Genomic DNA, 19,884 nt, shown 5'->3' with positions numbered 1-19,884 from the left:
CTTCTAAGACTCGGACCTTCTGCCCTTCTAAGACTCTGACCTTCTGTCCTTCTAAGACTCTGACCTTCTGTCCTTCTAAGACTCGGACCTTCTGCCCTTCTAAGACTCGGACCTTCTGCCCTTCTAAGACTCTGACCTTCTGTCCTTCTAAGACTCGGACCTTCTGCCCTTCTAAGACTCTGACCTTCTGTCCTTCTAAGACTCGGACCTTCTGCCCTTCTAAGACTCTGACCTTCTGTCCTTCTAAGACGCTGACCTTCTGCCCTTCTAAGACTCTGCCCTTCTTAGACTCTGACCTTCTGTCCTTCTAAGACTCTGACCTTCTGCCCTTCTAAGATGCTGACCTTCTGCCCTTCTAAGACTCTGACCTTCTGTCCTTCTAAGACTCGGACCTTCTGCCCTTCTAAGACTCTGACCTTCTGTCCTTCTAAGACTCTGACCTTCTGTCCTTCTAAGACTCGGACCTTCTGCCCTTCTAAGACTCGGACCTTCTGCCCTTCTAAGACTCTGACCTTCTGTCCTTCTAAGACTCGGACCTTCTGCCCTTCTAAGACTCTGACCTTCTGTCCTTCTAAGACGCTGACCTTCTGCCCTTCTAAGACTCTGCCCTTCTTAGACTCTGACCTTCTGTCCTTCTAAGACTCTGACCTTCTGCCCTTCTAAGATGCTGCCCTTCTGCCCTTCTAAGACTCGGACCTTCTGCCCTTCTAAGACTCTGACCTTCTGTCCTTCTAAGACTCGGACCTTCTGCCCTTCTAAGACTCTGACCTTCTGTCCTTCTAAGACGCTGACCTTCTGCCCTTCTAAGACTCTGCCCTTCTTAGACTCTGACCTTCTGTCCTTCTAAGACTCTGACCTTCTGCCCTTCTAAGATGCTGACCTTCTGCCCTTCTAAGACTCGGACCTTCTGCCCTTCTAAGACTCTGACCTTCTGTCCTTCTAAGACTCGGACCTTCTGCCCTTCTTAGACTCTGACCTTCTGCCCTTCTAAGACTCTGACCTTCTGTCCTTCTAAGACTCTGACCTTCTGTCCTTCTAAGACTCTGACCTTCTGCCCTTCTAAGACTCGGACCTTCTGCCCTTCTAAGACTCTGACCTTCTGTCCTTCTAAGACTCTGACCTTCTGTCCTTCTAAGACTCGGACCTTCTGCCCTTCTAAGACTCGGACCTTCTGCCCTTCTAAGACTCTGACCTTCTGTCCTTCTAAGACTCGGACCTTCTGCCCTTCTAAGACTCTGACCTTCTGTCCTTCTAAGACTCGGACCTTCTGCCCTTCTAAGACTCTGACCTTCTGTCCTTCTAAGACTCTGCCCTTCTTAGACTCTGACCTTCTGTCCTTCTAAGACTCTGACCTTCTGCCCTTCTAAGATGCTGACCTTCTGCCCTTCTAAGACTCGGACCTTCTGCCCTTCTAAGACTCTGACCTTCTGTCCTTCTAAGACTCTGACCTTCTGCCCTTCTAAGACTCTGACCTTCTGCCCTTCTAAGACTCTGACCTTCTGTCCTTCTAAGACTCTGACCTTCTGTCCTTCTAAGACTCTGACCTTCTGTCCTTCTAAGACTCTGACCTTCTGTCCTTCTAAGACTCTGACCTTCTGTCCTTCTAAGACTCTGACCTTCTGTCCTTCTAAGACTCTGACCTTCTGTCCTTCTAAGACTCGGACCTTCTGCCCTTCTAAGACTCGGACCTTCTGCCCTTCTAAGACTCTGACCTTCTGTCCTTCTAAGACTCGGACCTTCTGCCCTTCTAAGACTCTGACCTTCTGTCCTTCTAAGACTCGGACCTTCTGCCCTTCTAAGACTCTGACCTTCTGTCCTTCTAAGACTCTGCCCTTCTTAGACTCTGACCTTCTGTCCTTCTAAGACTCTGACCTTCTGCCCTTCTAAGATGCTGACCTTCTGCCCTTCTAAGACTCGGACCTTCTGCCCTTCTAAGACTCTGACCTTCTGTCCTTCTAAGACTCGGACCTTCTGCCCTTCTAAGACTCTGACCTTCTGCCCTTCTAAGACTCTGACCTTCTGTCCTTCTAAGACTCTGACCTTCTGTCCTTCTAAGACTCTGACCTTCTGTCCTTCTAAGACTCTGACCTTCTGTCCTTCTAAGACTCTGACCTTCTGTCCTTCTAAGACTCTGACCTTCTGTCCTTCTAAGACTCTGACCTTCTGTCCTTCTCAGCCTGCAGATGTCGACGCTGCTCCTCGTCTCTCATCGCCTGGAGGAGGCGCGGCTGCAGATATACAAGGACCTGGTGGTGGCGCTGTTGAGCAGAGATGGTTCTCCTCAGGGCAGAGATGGTTCTCCTCAGGGCAGAGATGGTTCTCCTCAGGGCAGAGATGGTTCTCCTCAGGGCAGAGATGGTTCTCCTCAGGGCAGAGATGGTTCTCCTCAGGGCAGAGATGGTTCTCCTCAGGGCAGAGATGGTTCTCCTCAGGGCAGAGATGGTTCTCCTCAGGGCAGAGATGGTTCTCCTCAGGGCAGAGATGGTTCTCCTCAGGGCAGAGATGGTTCTCCTCAGGGCAGAGATGGTTCTCCTCAGGGCAGAGATGGTTCTCCTCAGGGCAGAGATGGTTCTCCTCAGGGCAGACTGGAGGAGGTGATTCACAGTCAGGTGATGGCTCTGGAGGGGCGGCTGAAGGAGGAACAGGAGGACAGAACGGAGAAACTGACTAAGCAGAGAAACCATGAAGCCAGAGACGCACTGAAGAGCCTGGACCTGAAGGAGGAGGAGGAGGTGAAGGAGAAGGAGCGACTGTGTCAGAAGGTACACTCACAGGTAAGTGCTCCTCTCCTCAGGCTGCTCCTCTCCTCAGGCTGCTCCTCTCCTCAGGCTGCTCCTCTCCTCAGGCTGCTCCTCTCCTCAGGCTGCTCCTCTCCTCAGGCTGCTCCTCTCCTCAGGCTGCTCTTCTCCTCAGGCTGCTCCTCTCCTCAGGCTGCTCCTCTCCTCAGGCTGCTCCTCTCCTCAGGCTGCTCCTCTCCTCAGGCTGCTCCTCTCCTCAGGCTGCTCCTCTCCTCAGGCTGCTCCTCTCCTCCTCAGGCTGCTCCTCTCCTCCTCAGGCTGCTCCTCTCCTCAGGCTGCTCCTCTCCTCAGGCTGCTCCTCTCCTCCTCAGGCTGCTCCTCTCCTCCTCAGGCTGCTCCTCTCCTCAGGCTGCTCCTCTCCTCAGGCTGCTCCTCTCCTCAGGCTGCTCCTCTCCTCAGGCTGCTCTTCTCTCAGGCTGCTCTTCTCCTCAGGCTGCTCCTCTCCTCAGGCTGCTCTTCTCCTCAGGCTGCTCCTCTCCTCAGGCTGCTCCTCTCCTCAGGCTGCTCCTCTCCTCAGGCTGCTCCTCTCCTCAGGCTGCTCCTCTCCTCCTCAGGCTGCTCCTCTCCTCCTCAGGCTGCTCCTCTCCTCCTCAGGCTGCTCCTCTCCTCCTCAGGCTGCTCCTCTCCTCAGGCTGCTCCTCTCCTCAGGCTGCTCTTCTCCTCAGGCTGCTCCTCTCCTCAGGCTGCTCCTCTCCTCAGGCTGCTCCTCTCCTCAGGCTGCTCCTCTCCTCAGGCTGCTCCTCTCCTCAGGCTGCTCCTCTCCTCAGGCTGCTCCTCTCCTCAGGCTGCTCCTCTCCTCAGGCTGCTCCTCTCCTCAGGCTGCTCCTCTCCTCAGGCTGCTCCTCTCCTCAGGCTGCTCTTCTCCTCAGGCTGCTCCTCTCCTCAGGCTGCTCCTCTCCTCAGGCTGCTCCTCTCCTCAGGCTGCTCCTCTCCTCCTCAGGCTGCTCCTCTCCTCAGGCTGCTCTTCTCCTCAGGCTGCTCTTCTCCTCAGGCTGCTCCTCTCCTCAGGCTGCTCTTCTCCTCAGGCTGCTCCTCTCCTCAGGCTGCTCCTCTCCTCAGGCTGCTCCTCTCCTCAGGCTGCTCTTCTCCTCAGGCTGCTCTTCTCCTCAGGCTGCTCCTCTCCTCCTCAGGCTGCTCCTCTCCTCAGGCTGCTCTTCTCCTCAGGCTGCTCTTCTCCTCAGGCTGCTCTTCTCCTCAGGCTGCTCCTCTCCTCAGGCTGCTCCTCTCCTCAGGCTGCTCCTCTCCTCAGGCTGCTCTTCTCCTCAGGCTGCTCTTCTCCTCAGGCTGCTCCTCTCCTCAGGCTGCTCCTCTCCTCAGGCTGCTCCTCTCCTCAGGCTGCTCCTCTCCTCAGGCTGCTCTTCTCCTCAGGCTGCTCCTCTCCTCAGGCTGCTCTTCTCCTCAGGCTGCTCCTCTCCTCAGGCTGCTCTTCTCCTCAGGCTGCTCTTCTCCTCAGGCTGCTCGTCTCCTCAGGCTGCTCCTCTCCTCAGGCTGCTCTTCTCTCAGGCTGCTCCTCTCCTCAGGCTGCTCCTCTCCTCAGGCTGCTCCTCTCCTCAGGCTGCTCCTCTCCTCAGGCTGCTCCTCTCCTCAGGCTGCTCCTCTCCTCAGGCTGCTCTTCTCCTCAGGCTGCTCCTCTCCTCAGGCTGCTCTTCTCTCAGGCTGCTCCTCTCCTCAGGCTGCTCCTCTCCTCAGGCTGCTCCTCTCCTCAGGCTGCTCCTCTCCTCAGGCTGCTCTTCTCCTCAGGCTGCTCCTCTCCTCAGGCTGCTCCTCTCCTCAGGCTGCTCCTCTCCTCAGGCTGCTCCTCTCCTCAGGCTGCTCCTCTCCTCAGGCTGCTCCTCTCCTCAGGCTGCTCTTCTCTCAGGCTGCTCTTCTCTCAGGCTGCTCCTCTCCTCAGGCTGCTCCTCTCCTCAGGCTGCTCCTCTCCTCAGGCTGCTCCTCTCCTCAGGCTGCTCCTCTCCTCAGGCTGCTCCTCTCCTCAGGCTGCTCTTCTCTCAGGCTGCTCTTCTCTCAGGCTGCTCCTCTCCTCAGGCTGCTCCTCTCCTCAGGCTGCTCTTCTCCTCAGGCTGCTCCTCTCCTCAGGCTGCTCTTCTCCTCAGGCTGCTCCTCTCCTCAGGCTGCTCCTCTCCTCAGGCTGCTCCTCTCCTCAGGCTGCTCCTCTCCTCAGGCTGCTCGTCTCCTCAGGCTGCTCCTCTCCTCAGGCTGCTCTTCTCCTCCTCAGGCTGCTCTTCTCCTCAGGCTGCTCTTCTCCTCAGGCTGCTCCTCTCCTCAGGCTGCTCCTCTCCTCAGGCTGCTCCTCTCCTCAGGCTGCTCTTCTCCTCAGGCTGCTCTTCTCCTCAGGCTGCTCTTCTCCTCAGGCTGCTCTTCTCCTCAGGCTGCTCCTCTCCTCAGGCTGCTCTTCTCCTCAGGCTGCTCCTCTCCTCAGGCTGCTCCTCTCCTCAGGCTGCTCCTCTCCTCAGGCTGCTCTTCTCCTCAGGCTGCTCTTCTCCTCAGGCTGCTCCTCTCCTCCTCAGGCTGCTCCTCTCCTCAGGCTGCTCTTCTCCTCAGGCTGCTCTTCTCCTCAGGCTGCTCTTCTCCTCAGGCTGCTCCTCTCCTCAGGCTGCTCCTCTCCTCAGGCTGCTCCTCTCCTCAGGCTGCTCTTCTCCTCAGGCTGCTCCTCTCCTCAGGCTGCTCTTCTCCTCAGGCTGCTCCTCTCCTCAGGCTGCTCTTCTCCTCAGGCTGCTCTTCTCCTCAGGCTGCTCGTCTCCTCAGGCTGCTCCTCTCCTCAGGCTGCTCTTCTCTCAGGCTGCTCTTCTCCTCAGGCTGCTCCTCTCCTCAGGCTGCTCCTCTCCTCAGGCTGCTCCTCTCCTCAGGCTGCTCCTCTCCTCAGGCTGCTCCTCTCCTCAGGCTGCTCCTCTCCTCAGGCTGCTCCTCTCCTCAGGCTGCTCCTCTCCTCAGGCTGCTCTTCTCCTCAGGCTGCTCCTCTCCTCAGGCTGCTCCTCTCCTCAGGCTGCTCCTCTCCTCAGGCTGCTCCTCTCCTCAGGCTGCTCCTCTCCTCAGGCTGCTCTTCTCTCAGGCTGCTCTTCTCTCAGGCTGCTCCTCTCCTCAGGCTGCTCCTCTCCTCAGGCTGCTCCTCTCCTCAGGCTGCTCCTCTCCTCAGGCTGCTCCTCTCCTCAGGCTGCTCCTCTCCTCAGGCTGCTCTTCTCTCAGGCTGCTCTTCTCTCAGGCTGCTCCTCTCCTCAGGCTGCTCCTCTCCTCAGGCTGCTCTTCTCCTCAGGCTGCTCCTCTCCTCAGGCTGCTCCTCTCCTCAGGCTGCTCCTCTCCTCAGGCTGCTCCTCTCCTCAGGCTGCTCGTCTCCTCAGGCTGCTCGTCTCCTCAGGCTGCTCCTCTCCTCAGGCTGCTCTTCTCCTCCTCAGGCTGCTCTTCTCCTCAGGCTGCTCTTCTCCTCAGGCTGCTCCTCTCCTCAGGCTGCTCTTCTCCTCAGGCTGCTCTTCTCCTCAGGCTGCTCTTCTCCTCAGGCTGCTCCTCTCCTCAGGCTGCTCCTCTCCTCAGGCTGCTCCTCTCCTCAGGCTGCTCGTCTCCTCAGGCTGCTCGTCTCCTCAGGCTGCTCCTCTCCTCAGGCTGCTCTTCTCCTCCTCAGGCTGCTCTTCTCCTCAGGCTGCTCTTCTCCTCAGGCTGCTCCTCTCCTCAGGCTGCTCCTCTCCTCAGGCTGCTCTTCTCCTCAGGCTGCTCTTCTCCTCAGGCTGCTCTTCTCCTCAGGCTGCTCCTCTCCTCAGGCTGCTCCTCTCCTCAGGCTGCTCTTCTCCTCAGGCTGCTCTTCTCCTCAGGCTGCTCTTCTCCTCAGGCTGCTCCTCTCCTCAGGCTGCTCTTCTCCTCCTCAGGCTGCTCTTCTCCTCAGGCTGCTCTTCTCCTCAGGCTGCTCCTCTCCTCAGGCTGCTCCTCTCCTCAGGCTGCTCTTCTCCTCAGGCTGCTCTTCTCCTCAGGCTGCTCTTCTCCTCAGGCTGCTCCTCTCCTCAGGCTGCTCCTCTCCTCAGGCTGCTCCTCTCCTCAGGCTGCTCCTCTCCTCAGGCTGCTCCTCTCCTCAGGCTGCTCCTCTCCTCAGGCTGCTCCTCTCCTCAGGCTGCTCTTCTCCTCAGGCTGCTCTTCTCCTCAGGATGCTCTTCACTGGGGTCAGCTCCTGCAGAGGCTTCACACTCTCAATCGCAGCAGTCTGCAGCGCCACCTTCAGCTCCGACAGGAAGAGGCCACAGCTCAGGTCCAGAGGAAGATCTCAGAGCTGCGACGTGTGGAGCTGCACCAGATCTTCTGTGAGGAGCTGCAGGAGGCCACGAGGAGCAGAGAGATGCACCAGAGGACAGCATCTGCTCTGCAGCACCAGTACTTCAAATATCAGGTCTGAACCAGGTCTGAACCAGGTCTGAACCAGGTCTGAACCAGGTCTGAACCAGGTCTGAACCAGGTCTGAACCAGGTCTGAACCCTCACCTCCTCTGGCTTCTCTCATTGTGTCTTCAGGCTGCTCTGGAGCAGGTTCTGGACGAGGTGGTTGCTCATCACAGGTTCCTTGTGTCGGAGCGTCAGGGCGACAGGAGGATGCTGGTGCAGAGTCTTCAGGGAGTCCACAGTCTGATGTCGGAGAGCTTCTCCAGCGTCACCAGGTCAGTTTGGGCGTTGAGTGGTCTTTGTAACCTCAGTCTGAAGATCATCATCTGCCTTTGTTTCAGGAGTGGCCGAGGGCCTGCAGAGCTGCAGTACGACCGAGGCCAACAGGAGGCGCTGTTACAGAGACTGGAAGAGGCAGTGCAGCGGGAGAAGAAAAATCTGCGCTGTGAACTTCTGCAGAAACGAAGAGAGAGACTTGGTGACATGGTACAAACACAGATCAAATATCTGAGCATCTGGACGTCCCAGAGGACCTTGTCTCAGTCGTTCTCCACCTTTGGAGCTGTTTCCACTTTGTCCTTGGGGTCTGCAGCCCACACTCTGCACAGATGTGTCTGTGCACTATGTCAGCTCCTGGTGGTGCTCCATGTGTGCTGTCCCTGCAGCATCTGCACCTGCAGCATCTGTCCCTGCAGCATCTGCACCTGCAGCATCTGCACCTGCAGCATCTGCACCTGCAGCATCTGCACCCGCAGCATCTGTCCCTGCAGCATCTGCACCTGCAGCATCTGCACCTGCAGCATCTGCACCTGCAGCATCTGCACCTGCAGCATCTGCACCTGCAGCATCTGCACCTGCAGCATCTGCACCTGCAGCATCTGCACCTGCAGCATCTGCACCTGCAGCATCTGCACCTGCAGCATCTGCACCTGTAGCATCTGCACCTGCAGCATCTGCACCTGCAGCATCTGCACCTGCAGCATCTGCACCTGCAGCATCTGCACCTGCAGCATCTGCACCTGCAGTTATGTCAGTGTAATGCCTCATTCGTCCAGGAGAGTTCCATTGTAGAAAAAGATTCAGTTGTATCATCTGGACTTTCCCTCTTTAAAAAAAGGGTTGTTTGATCGTAAAAAGAGTAGAGGGTATTTTCAAGTGAAACACCCCTTATCAGGGGGTCCCACACCCCTTATCAGGGGGTCCCACACCCCTTATCAGCTTTATCAGGGGGTCCCACACCCCTTATCAGGCGGTCCCACACCCCTTATCAGCTTTATCAGGAGGTCCCACACCCCTTATCAGGGGGTCCCACACCCCTTATCAGCTTTATCAGGGGGTCCCACACCCCTTATCAGGGGGTCCCACACCCCTTATCAGCTTTATCAGGGGGTCCCACACCCTTTATCAGGGGGTCCCACACCCCTTATCAGGGGGTCCCACACCCCTTATCAGCTTTATCAGGGGGTCCCACACCCTTTATCAGGGGGTCCCACACCCTTTATCAGGGGGTCCCACACCCCTTATCAGGGGGTCCCACACCCCTTATCAGCTTTATCAGGGGGTCCCACACCCTTTATCAGGGGGTCCCACACCCCTTATCAGCTTTATCAGGGGGTCCCACACCCTTTATCAGGGGGTCCCGCCCAGTGGGAATAAGACAAATATCAGTTCCCGGTCTAAATTCGCTGATTGAGAATGACTCTCGAATGAAAGTCCAAACGTCTTGTTTTTCTAAAAACAGAGTCTTGTCTCAGGGGCCTCTCCTTGGGTCCTGTCTCAGGGGCCTCTCCTTGGGTCTTGTCTCAGGGGCCTCTCCTTGGGTCCTGTCTCGGGCCTCTCCTTGGGTCTTGTCTCAGGGGCCTCTCCTTGGGTCCTGTCTCAGGGGCCTCTCCTTGGGTCTCGTCTCAGGGGCCTCTCCTTGGGTCTCGTCTCAGGGGCCTCTCCTTGGGTCTCGTCTCAGGGGCCTCTCCTTGGGTCTCGTCTCAGGGGCCTCTCCTTGGGTCTTGTCTGGTGTGGTAGATCTGGGCCTCTAGTGATCTGGTGTTCAGGTCCTGCTCCTGAGCTGCCATGATCAGGGCCTCGCTGTTATGTTCTGGTGGTACATCCCATGTAGGGGCGTGTCCTCCATGTAGGGGCGTGTCCTCCATGTAGGGGCGTGTCCTCCATGTAGGGGCGTGTCCTCCATGTAGGGGCGTGTCCTCCATGTAGGGGCGTGTCCTCCACGTAGGGGCGTGTCCTCCACGTAGGGGCTTGTCCTCCACGTAGGGGCTTGTCCTCCACGTAGGGGCGTGTCCTCCACGTAGGGGCGTGTCCTCCACGTAGGGGCGTGTCCTCCACGTAGGGGCGTGTCCTCCACGTAGGGGCTTGTCCTCCACGTAGGGGCGTGTCCTCCACGTAGGGGCGTGTCCTCCACGTAGGGGCGTGTCCTCCACGTTGGGGCGTGTCCTCCATGTAGGGGTGTGTCCTCCCACGTAGGGGCGTGTCCTCCCACGTAGGGGCGTGTCCTCCCACGTAGGGGCGTGTCCTCCCACGTAGGGGCGTGTCCTCCATGTAGGGGCGTGTCCTCCATGTAGGGGCGTGTCCTCCATGTTGGGGCGTGTCCTCCCACGCAGGGGGGTGTCCTCCATGTAGGGGCGTGACCTCCACGTAGCGGCGTGTCCTCCACGTAGGGGCGTGTCCTCCACGTAGGGGCGTGATCTCCACGTATGGGCGTGTCCTCCACGTAGGGGCGTGTCCTCCCACGTAGGGGCGTGTCCTCCACGTAGGGGCGTGTCCTCCATGTTGGGGCGTGGCCTCCACGTAGGGGCGTGTCCTCCACGTAGGGGCGTGTCCTCCACGTAGGGGCGTGTCCTCCACGTAGGGGCGTGTCCTCCATGTAGGGGCGTGTCCTCCTTGTAGGGGCGTGTCCATGTAGGGGCGTGTCCTCCCACCTAGGGGTGTGTCCTCCATGTAGGGGCGTGTCCTCCACGTAGGGGCGTGTCCTCCATGTAGGGGCGTGGCCTCCATGTAGGGGCGTGTCCTCCATGTAGGGGCGTGTCCTCCATGTAGGGGCGTGTCCTCCATGTAGGGGCGTGTCTTCCATGTAGGGGCGTGTCCTCCATGTAGGGGCGTGTCCTCCATGTAGGGGCGTGTCCTCCACGTAGGGGCGTGACCTCCACGTAGGGGCGTGTCCTCCACGTAGGGGCGTGTCCTCCACGTAGGGGCGTGTCCTCCACGTAGGGGCGTGTCCTCCACGTTGGGGCGTGGCCTCCACGTAGGGGCGTGGCCTCCACGTAGGGGCGTGTCCTCCACGTAGGGGCGTGTCCTCCATGTAGGGGCGTGTCCTCCTTGTAGGGGCGTGTCCATGTAGGGGCGTGTCCTCCCACCTAGGGGTGTGTCCTCCATGTAGGGGCGTGTCCTCCACGTAGGGGCGTGTCCTCCATGTAGGGGCGTGGCCTCCATGTAGGCGTGTGTCCTCCCTTGTAGAGGTGTGTCCTCCCTTGTAGAGGTGTGTCCTCCATGTAGGGGCGTGGCCTCCATTTAGGGGTGTGTCCTCTATGTAGGGGCGTGGCCTCCATGTAGGCGTGTGTCCTCCCATGTAGAGGTGTGTCCTCCATGTAGGGGCGTGGCCTCCATTTAGGGGTGTGTCCTCTATGTAGGGGCGTGGCCTCCATGTAGGCGTGTGTCCTCCCATGTAGAGGTGTGTCCTCCATGTAGGGGTGTGGCCTCCATGTAGGGGCGTGTCCTCCATGTAAGATCAGATAAAATATTCCGTTATTGTCCACACATGGTAACCCTAACCCACAGTATTGCACATGGGTATGACAGTATTGCACATGAGTATGACAATATTGCACATGGGTATGTCAGTATTGCACATGGGTATGTCAGTATTGCACATGAGTATGACAATATTGCACATGGGTATGTCAGTATTGCACATGGGTATGACAATATTGCACATGGATATGACAGTATTGCACATGGGTATGACAATATTGCACATGGGTATGACAGTATTGCACATGGGTATGACAGTATTGCACATGGGTATGTCAGTATTGCACATGGGTATGTCAGTATTGCACATGGGTATGTCAGTATTGCACATCAGTATGTCAGTATTGCACATGGGTATGACAGTATTGCACATGGGTATGTCAGTATTGCACATGGGTATGACAATATTGCACATGGATATGACAGGATTGCACATGGGTATGACGGTATTGCACATGGGTATGACAATATTGCACATGGATATGACGGTATAAGATAAGATATTCCTTCATTGTCCCACATGGGGAAATTTCATTGTTGCAATGCAGGTAGATCCAGAGGTAGATCCAGAAGAACAGATCACTTATAAGAAGTCTGAAAAACACTTTCAGTAGAAGATCTCCTATAAATAAATAAAAACTCCCATAGACAAATAAATAAATAAATACATAAATACCATGTCATGTGATCACGACAGTAATTGCACATGAATATGTGTCACGACAGCACATAGATTGCACATGAATTTCACAGTAATTGCACATATGACAGAATTGCACATGGTTAGGTCAGTATTGTGAGTGTTCAGGACTAACAGTGTTTGTTATAAAGTCTGACAGCAGCAGAAGGAAAGACCTGCGAAACCTTTCCTTCTCACATCGAGGGTGGATCAGTCTCTCACTGAAGCTGCTCTCCAGAGCGGACAGAGTGTCCTGCAGGGGACAGAGTGTCCTGCAGGGGACAGAGTGTCCTGCAGGGGACAGAGTGTCCTGCAGGGGACAGAGTGTCCTGCAGGGGGTGAGACTCATGGTCCAGCATAGATGTGAATCTAGCCAGGACCCTCCTGTCCCCCACCTCCTGCACCGAGTCCAGAGGACAGCCCAGGACGGAGCTGGACTTCTTGATGACTCTGTCCAGCCTCCTCCTCTCCCTCTCTGTGATGCTGCTGCTCCAGCAGGCCACACCTACAGGAGCTGATGCCACCACAGAGTCGTAGAAGGTCTTCAGGAGTGGCCCTGTCAGGAGTGGCCCTGTCAGGAGTGGCCCTGTCACTCCAAAAGACCTGAGTCTCCTCAGGAGGTGGAGCTGACTCTGGCTCTTCCTGTTCAGTCTGTGTTATGAGTCCAGTCCAGTTTGTGGTTCAGATGAACACCCAGGTACTTGTATGAGTCACTCTCTCAATGTCCCGTCCTTGGATGTTCACTGGTGAGGGGGCAGTGGGGTGGCGTCTGTGGAAGTCCACCACCATCTCCTTGGTCTTCCCCGCGTTGATGAGGAGGTGGTTCCGCTGACACCAGTCCACAAAGTCCTGCGCCAGTCCTCTGTCCTCCGCGTCATCGTCGTCCGTGATGAGTCCGATGATGGCAGAGTCGTCAGAGAACTTCTGCAGGACACAGCTGTCCGTGTCATGTCTGAAGTCTGCAGTGTAAAGGGTGAAGAGAAAGGGCGCGAGGACAGTGCCCTGGGGCGCCCCCACACTGCAGGTCCGAGTGTCAGACACACAGTTCCGGGCTCTCACAAACTGGGGTCGGTCTCTGAGGTAGTCCAGGATCCACTCTGCCAGGTCATACTCCACACCAGCCGTCTCCAGCTTGTCCCTCAGGAGCAGCGGCTGGATGGTGTTGAAGGCGCTGGAAAGATCGAAGAACAGAATCCTCACAGAGCTGCCAGGCTTCTCCAGGTGAGAGAGAGAGCGGTGCAGCAGGAGATGACGGCGTCCTCCACTCCGATGCCAGGCCGGTATGCAAACTGCAGCGGGTCCATGGCTGAGCTCATGGTGGAGCTGAGGTGGTCCAGGACCAGCCGCTCCAGTGTCTTCATCAGGACGTGAGAGACACTGGCCTGAAGCTGTTGAGGTCTTTGGGGCGCGGTGTCTTAGGCACAGGTACCAGACAGGAGGTCTTCAGACCTGTGGTACCAGCCTCAGCTTCAGGCTCATGTTGAAGACATGCTCCACAACTCCACACAGTTCATCTGCGCAGGACTTAAGGAGCCTGGAGCTGATGCCGTCAGGTCCTGCTGCCTTCCTCACTTTAATCCTCATCACTCTGTGATGGTGTTGATGTCCTCCCCATGTGGGTCATAAAGCTCAGTCCAGACAGTGGTGCTGAAGCAGTCCCTCAGAGCCTCCTCGCTCTCAGCAGACCACCTCCTCACCTCACGGGACACCACAGGCTGCCTGTGCACGATGGGTTCATACACAGGCCTCAGATGTACAAGGTTGTGGTCCGAGCTGCCCAGGGGAGGGAGGGGGGAAGAGGAATAAGCCTCCTTGGTGTTGGCAAAAAACAAGTCCAATGTTCTATTGTTCCTGGTGGGGCAGGTAACATACTGGGTGTATGTTGGTAGAACAGAAGCGGGAGAAGCGTGGTTAAAGTCACCAGAGATGAGGAAGAGAGCCTGTGGATGCTGTGTTTGCAGCCTACAAGTGCAGGAGAGCAGTGCTTCACAAGCATTTTCAGCATTGGCAGACGGGGCCACATAGACTGCGATCAAAATCACATGTGAGAACTCCCGGGGCAGATAATAAGGCCTCATGCCAATAGCCAATAGTTCAATATCCTTGTTACATAGCTGCTCCCTCACTGTGCAGTGTTCGGGTTTGGACCAGCTCGTGTTCACATACACCGCCAGACCTCCACCTCTCTTCTTCAGCCCTCCACCTCTTTTCTTCAGACCTCCACCTCTCTTCTTCAGACCTCCACCTCTTTTCTTCAGACCTCCACCTCTCTTCTTCAGCCCTCCACCTCTTTTCTTCAGACCTCCACCTCTCTTCTTCAGACCTCCACCTCTTTTCTTCAGACCTCCACCTCTCTTCTTCAGACCTCCACCTCTCTTCTTCAGGCCTCCACCTCTCTTCTTCAGGCCTCCACCTCTCTTCTTCAGGCCTCCACCTCTCTTCTTCAGACCTCCACCTCTCTTCTTCAGACCTTCAGACCTCCACCTCTCTTCTTCAGACCTTCAGACCTCCACCTCTCTTCTTCAGGCCTCCTCCTCTCTTCTTCAGGCCTCCACCTCTCTTCTTCAGACCTCCACCTCTCTTCTTCAGACCTCCACCTCTCTTCTTCAGGCCTCCACCTCTCTTCTTCAGGCCTCCACCTCTCTTCTTCAGACCTCCACCTCTCTTCTTCAGACCTCCACCTCTTTTCTTCAGACCTCCACCTCTCTTCTTCAGACCTCCACCTCTTTTCTTCAGACCTCCACCTCTCTTCTTCAGACCTCCACCTCTCTTCTTCAGACCTCCACCTCTTTTCTTCCCGCATTCTCTCGTTCTGTCGCCCGCAGCAGATGAAAATTGTCCAAACCTACAATAGAGTCTGTATTTCTGCTGTTAACCAGGTCTCTGTGAAAATCAAGACACTGCTGTTCCTATAAATCCTCTGGGACCGCATGAGGCTCGCTATTTCCGTCATTTTATTTTGAAGGGACCTCACGTTACCCATGACTACGGCGGGAACCGACTTCCTGTTTGTCCCTCTCTTCTCTCGGAGTTTACGTCCAGCCCGTCTGCTTCTCTGTGTTTTCCTTAGGATGTCCGCCGGGATAACGTGACGATCTCCGGGTAAGACGACTGTTCTCCGCAGTTTCATGAGTTCCTCCTTTGTGTAAACGCGGTACGGCGCCGGCCGGGAGGCGGGGCCGGAGCCGGGGGGCGGGGCCGGAGCCGGGGGACTCAGAGCCAAGACACATCGCAACGACACGACGAAAACACTCAATCCAGCCGAATAAAGTCAAAACAAGTTAATTTAAAGCGATTCCAGTGCGTGTCCCGATCGTTGGTGAAGTTCCTCTTTCATATAAACGTGTATATAAACGTGTTCCGACGACACGCCGTACTTTAGCGCGACCGGAGGGCGCGGGGGGGGGGGGCTGGTGTGCTCGCTCGGAGCTAGCTCACGTCACAACAACACAACGAAAAACGCTCAAATCCAGCCGAAAAAAGTCAAAAACAGTTGAATTAAAAAACTATTCCAGCGCGTGTCCCTATCGTACAGTAAAATAGAAAAAATATACTAACTATATTTACAAAATATAGGAGATGAAGCACAATAAGCGTGAGAAAGACGAGAGAGTGTTTACACCGGGCTGCCAGCTGTGACTCAGATCGATACTGAAGTCATAAGGCGCACATGGGTATGACAATATTGCACATGGGTATGACAATATTGCACATGGATATGACAGGATTGCACATGGGTATGTCAGTATTGCACATAGGTATGACAGTATTGCACATGGGTATGACAGTATTGCACATGGGTATGACTGTATTGCACATGGGTATGACTGTATTGCACATGGGTATCGGTATTGCACATAAGTATGACAGTATTGCACACAGGTATGTCGGTATTGCACATGGGTATGACGGTATTGCACATGGGTATCTCAGTATTGCACATGGGTATGACAGTATTGCACATGGGTATGACTGTATTGCACATGGGTATCGGTATTGCACATAAGTATGACAGTATTGCACACGGGTATGTCGGTATTGCACATGGGTATGACGGTATTGCACATGGGTATCTCAGTATTGCACATGGGTATGACAGTATTGCACATGGGTATGACAGTATTGCACATGGGTATGACATTATTGCACATGGGTATGACAGAATTGCACATGGTTAGGTCAGTATTGTGAGTGTTCAGGACTAACAGTGTTTGTTATAAAGTCTGACAGCAGCAGAAGGAAAGACCTACAGAACCTTTCCTTCACACATCGAGGGTGGATCAGTCTCTCACTGAAGCTGCTCTCCAGAGCGGACAGAGTGTCCTGCAGGGGACAGAGTGTCCTGCAGGGGACACTCATGGTCAAGCATAGATGTGAATCTAGCCAGGACCCTCCTGTCCCCCACCTCCTGCACGAGTCCAGAGCACAGCCCAGGACGGAGCTGGACTTCTTGATGACTCTGTCCAGCCTCTTCCTCTCTCTCTCTGTGATGCTGCTGCTCCAGCAGGCCACACCTACAGGAGCTGATGCCACCACAGAGTCGTAGAAGGTCTTCAGGAGTGGCCCTGTCAGGAGTGGCCCTGTCACTCCAAAAGACCTGAGTCTCCTCAGGAGGTGGAGCCGACTCTGGCTCTTCCTGTTCAGTCTGTGTTATGAGTCCAGTCCAGTTTGTGGTTCAGATGAACACCCAGGTACTTGTATGAGTCCACTCTCTCAATGTCCCGTCCCTGAATGTTCACTGGCGAGGGGGCAGTGGGGTGGCGTCTGTGGAAGTCCACCACCATCTCCTTGGTCTTCCCCGCGTTGATGAGGAGGTGGTTCCGCTGACACCAGTCCACAAAGTCCTGCGCCAGTCCTCTGTACTCCGCGTCATCGTCGTCCGTGATGAGTCCGATGATGGCAGAGTCATCAGAGAACTTCTGCAGGACACAGCTATCAGTGTCATGTCTGAAGTCTGCAGTGTAAAGGGTGAAGAGAAAGGGCGCGAGGACAGTGCCCTGGGGCCCCCACACTGCAGGTCCGAGTGTCAGACACACAGTTTCGGGCTCTCACAAACTGGGGTCGGTCTCTGAGGTAGTCCAGGATCCACTCTGCCAGGTCATACTCCACACCAGCCGTCTCCAGCTTGTCCCTCAGGAGCAGCGGCTGGATGGTGTTGAAGGCGCTGGAAAGATCGAAGAACAGGATCCTCACAGAGCTGCCAGGCTTTTCCAGGTGAGAGAGAGAGCGGTGCAGCAGGAGATGACGGCGTCCTCCACTCCGATGTCAGGACGTATACAAACTGCAGTGGGTCCATGGCTGAGCTCACGGTGGAGCGGAGGTGGTCCAGGACCAGCTCCAGTATCTTCATCAGGTGGGACGTGAGGGCCACCGGCCTGAAGCTGTTGAGGTCTTTGGGGCGCGGTGTCTTAGGCACAGGTACCAGACAGGAGGTCTTCAGACCTGTGGTACCAGACAGGAGGTCTTCAGACCTGTGGTACCACCCTTAGCTTCAGGCTCATGTTGAAGACATGCTCCATAACTCCACACAGTTCATCTGCAGGACTTAAGGAGCCTGGGGCTGATGCTTCAGGTCCTGCTGCCTTCCTCACTTTAATCCTCTTCAGCTCTCTCCTCGCCTGTGCTGCTGTGACAGTCAGTGGTTGGCAGGGGGACTGTGTGCTGGGGAGATGGTTTAGTCCAGGGGGATGGGTGAGTCTAGGGGGACTGTGTGCTGGGTGAGTCCAGGGGGACTGTGTGCTGGGTGAGTCCAGGGGGACTGTGTGCTGGGGGGATGGGTGAGTCCAGGGGGACTTTGTGCTGAGGGGAATGGTGAGTCCAGGGGGACTGTGTGCTGGGGGGATGGGTGTGTCCAGGAGGACTGTGTGCTGGGGGGATTTGTGAGTCCAGGGGGACTGTGTGCTGGGGGGATGGGTGAGTCCAGGGGGACTGTGTGCTGGGGGGACGGGTGAGTCCAGGGGGACTGTGCTGGGGGAATGGGTGAGTCCAGGGGACTGTATGCTGGGGGGATGGGTGAGTCCAGGGGGACTGTGTGCTGGGGGGATGGGTGAGTCCAGGGGGACTGTGTGCTGGGGGGATGGGTGAGTCCAGGTGAAGTGGGGAGCTGATGGGCCGAGGCAGAGAAGTGAAGGGGGACGGATGCAGCTGTGCAGGGGGAGGGGTCTGTGCAGGGGGAGGGGTCTGTACAGGGAGAGGGGTGGGCGATTGTTAAAATCTCAGGAAGTGAGAATTAAGCTCATTCACCCACTGTAGATCCCCCTCCGTCTGGACAGGGGGGATTTTGAAGCCTGAGATGGTTTTCAGGCTCCTCCCACTCCCTGAATGTTCTTCTGCTGCAGCTGCTCCTCCTCTTGTAGCTTCTGGTGCTGAAGCAGTCCCTCAGAGCCTCCTCGCTCTCAGCAGACCACCTCCTCACCTCACGGGACACCACAGGCTGCCTGTGCACGATGGGTTCATACACAGGCCTCAGATGTACAAGGTTGTGGTCCGAGCTGCTCAGGGGAGGGAAGGGGGAAGAGGAATAAGCCTCCTTGGTGTTGGCAAAAAACAAGTCCAATGTTCTATTCTCTCTGGTGGGGCAGGTAACATCCTGGGTGTATGTTGGTAGAACAGAAGAGGGAGAAGCGTGGTTAAAGTCACCAGAGATGAGGAAGAGAGCCTGTGGGTGCTGTGTTTGCAGCCTACAAGTGCAGGAGAGCAGTGCTTCACAAGCATATTCAGCATTGGCAGACGGGGCCACATAAACTGTAATCAGAAAAAATATTTACAAAAATACAATATATAAAGTACAATAAGTGTGAAAAAAGAGCGGAGCGTTGCACCGGGCTGCCAGCGGTACCAGCGCCTTTATGACGCGTGTCCTCCATGTAGGGGCGTGTCCTCCCATGTAGTGGCGTGTCCTACCATTCAGGGGTGTGTCCTCCCATGTATGGGTGTGTCCTCCCATGTAGGGGCGTGTCCTTCATGTAGCGTTGTGTCCTCCATGTAGGGGTGTGTCCTCTTCATCCTCAGTTCCTCATTGTCTGAGACATTCACTGAGCACGTCCTCTGTAGGAGCCTTGTCCTTGATGTACTTAAGGATCTTGGATGTTTCATCCTGGATAGTGGCTCTCACGCTCACTAGCCCTGCCTCCTTCCTTACGGCTAGTGTACAGTCTCAGGGTGCTAGTGTCCAGTCTCAGGGTGCTAGTGTCCTGTCTCAGGGTGCTAGTGTCCAGTCTCAGGGTGCTAGTGTACAGTTTCAGGGTGCTAGTGTCCAGTCTCAGGGTGCTAGTTTCCAGTCTCAGGGTGCTAGTGTCCAGTCTCAGGGTGCTAGTGTACAGTTTCAGGGTGCTAGTGTCCAGTCTCAGGGTGCTAGTGTCCAGTCTCAGGGTGCTAGTGTCCAGTCTATAGTACAGTATATATACCTCTGGTCTCAGTGGGATTTGACCTGATCATTGAGCACATATGCTGAACAATTGAGATCTCAGAGGTTCTGATTTTAGAGTCACACAAAGTTGACGTGGACTTTACTCCCGGCCCATCCAAAGAAATACAAAAACATTTTAAATCAAATGTTTTTGTTGCGTTTGAATAAATTCGAACAGAGCTCTTGTTTGAATGGTTTGATCACATTTGTGTGTTTGACGACTGAAAGAAGAGGTTCTCGTTTAGTTTCCTCAAATGATCAAAAAGACCAGTTGCATGTCTAATGATGGTTTCTCTCTCTCTCACAGTGGCGTCTCCACAAAGTGCAGCAGAACTCCCTCTCCTCATCTCTGTCCAGGAAGGAACAGCCTCTCTCCTCATCTCTGTCCAGGAAGGAACATCCTCTCTCTGGTGGATCTGTACTTCAGCTTCTTCACTCCTGGAGGAACCTTCTGGTGTCTCAGAGCCGTGAAGAGTCTGAGCTCATAAAGCATCTGGACGAGGAAGCAGCACAACTCATCAGGAAGGTCAGTGTCGCCATAGAGAACGCATACTTAGGACAGGGAGGAGCCTCCACAGCACAGCCAGATGATTTGACCAGAGAGAACGCATACTCAGGACAGGGAGGAGCCTGCACAGCACAGCCAGATGATTTGACCAGAGAGAACGCATACTTAGGACAGGGAGGAACCTCCACAGCACAGCCAGATGATTGGACCAGAGAGAACGCATACTCAGGACAGGGAGGAGCCTCCACAGCACAGCCAGATGATTTGACCAGAGAGAACGCATACTCAGGACAGGGAGGAGCCTGCACAGCCAGATGATTGGACCAGAGAGAACGCATACTTAGGACAGGGAGGAGCCTCCACAGCACAGACAGATG

General features: G+C 55.7%; 1 protein-coding gene across 1 annotated transcript in view; it reads left to right on the top strand.

The window, feature by feature from the left end:
* LOC140372715 (limbin-like) overlaps positions 1–19,884 on the top strand; it is a 93,430-nt gene that overhangs the window by 31,805 nt on the left and 41,741 nt on the right. Inside the window, exons 3-7 of the mRNA XM_072459819.1 lie at positions 2,177–2,774; positions 6,925–7,164; positions 7,286–7,428; positions 7,495–7,639; positions 19,307–19,525. Coding sequence (XP_072315920.1) covers positions 2,177–2,774; positions 6,925–7,164; positions 7,286–7,428; positions 7,495–7,639; positions 19,307–19,525 — 1,345 coding nt within the window. The remainder of the gene's footprint in view (positions 1–2,176; positions 2,775–6,924; positions 7,165–7,285; positions 7,429–7,494; positions 7,640–19,306; positions 19,526–19,884) is intronic.

The sequence above is a fragment of the Eucyclogobius newberryi genome, unplaced genomic scaffold, assembly GCF_026437365.1.
Source record: "Eucyclogobius newberryi isolate DKJ021-1_F unplaced genomic scaffold, fEucNew1.0.hap1 SCAF_28, whole genome shotgun sequence".
Lineage (NCBI taxonomy): Eukaryota > Metazoa > Chordata > Actinopteri > Gobiiformes > Gobiidae > Eucyclogobius > Eucyclogobius newberryi.
The sequence above is the reverse complement of the archived record's forward strand: the minus strand, read 5'-3'. Positions and strand labels throughout refer to the sequence as shown.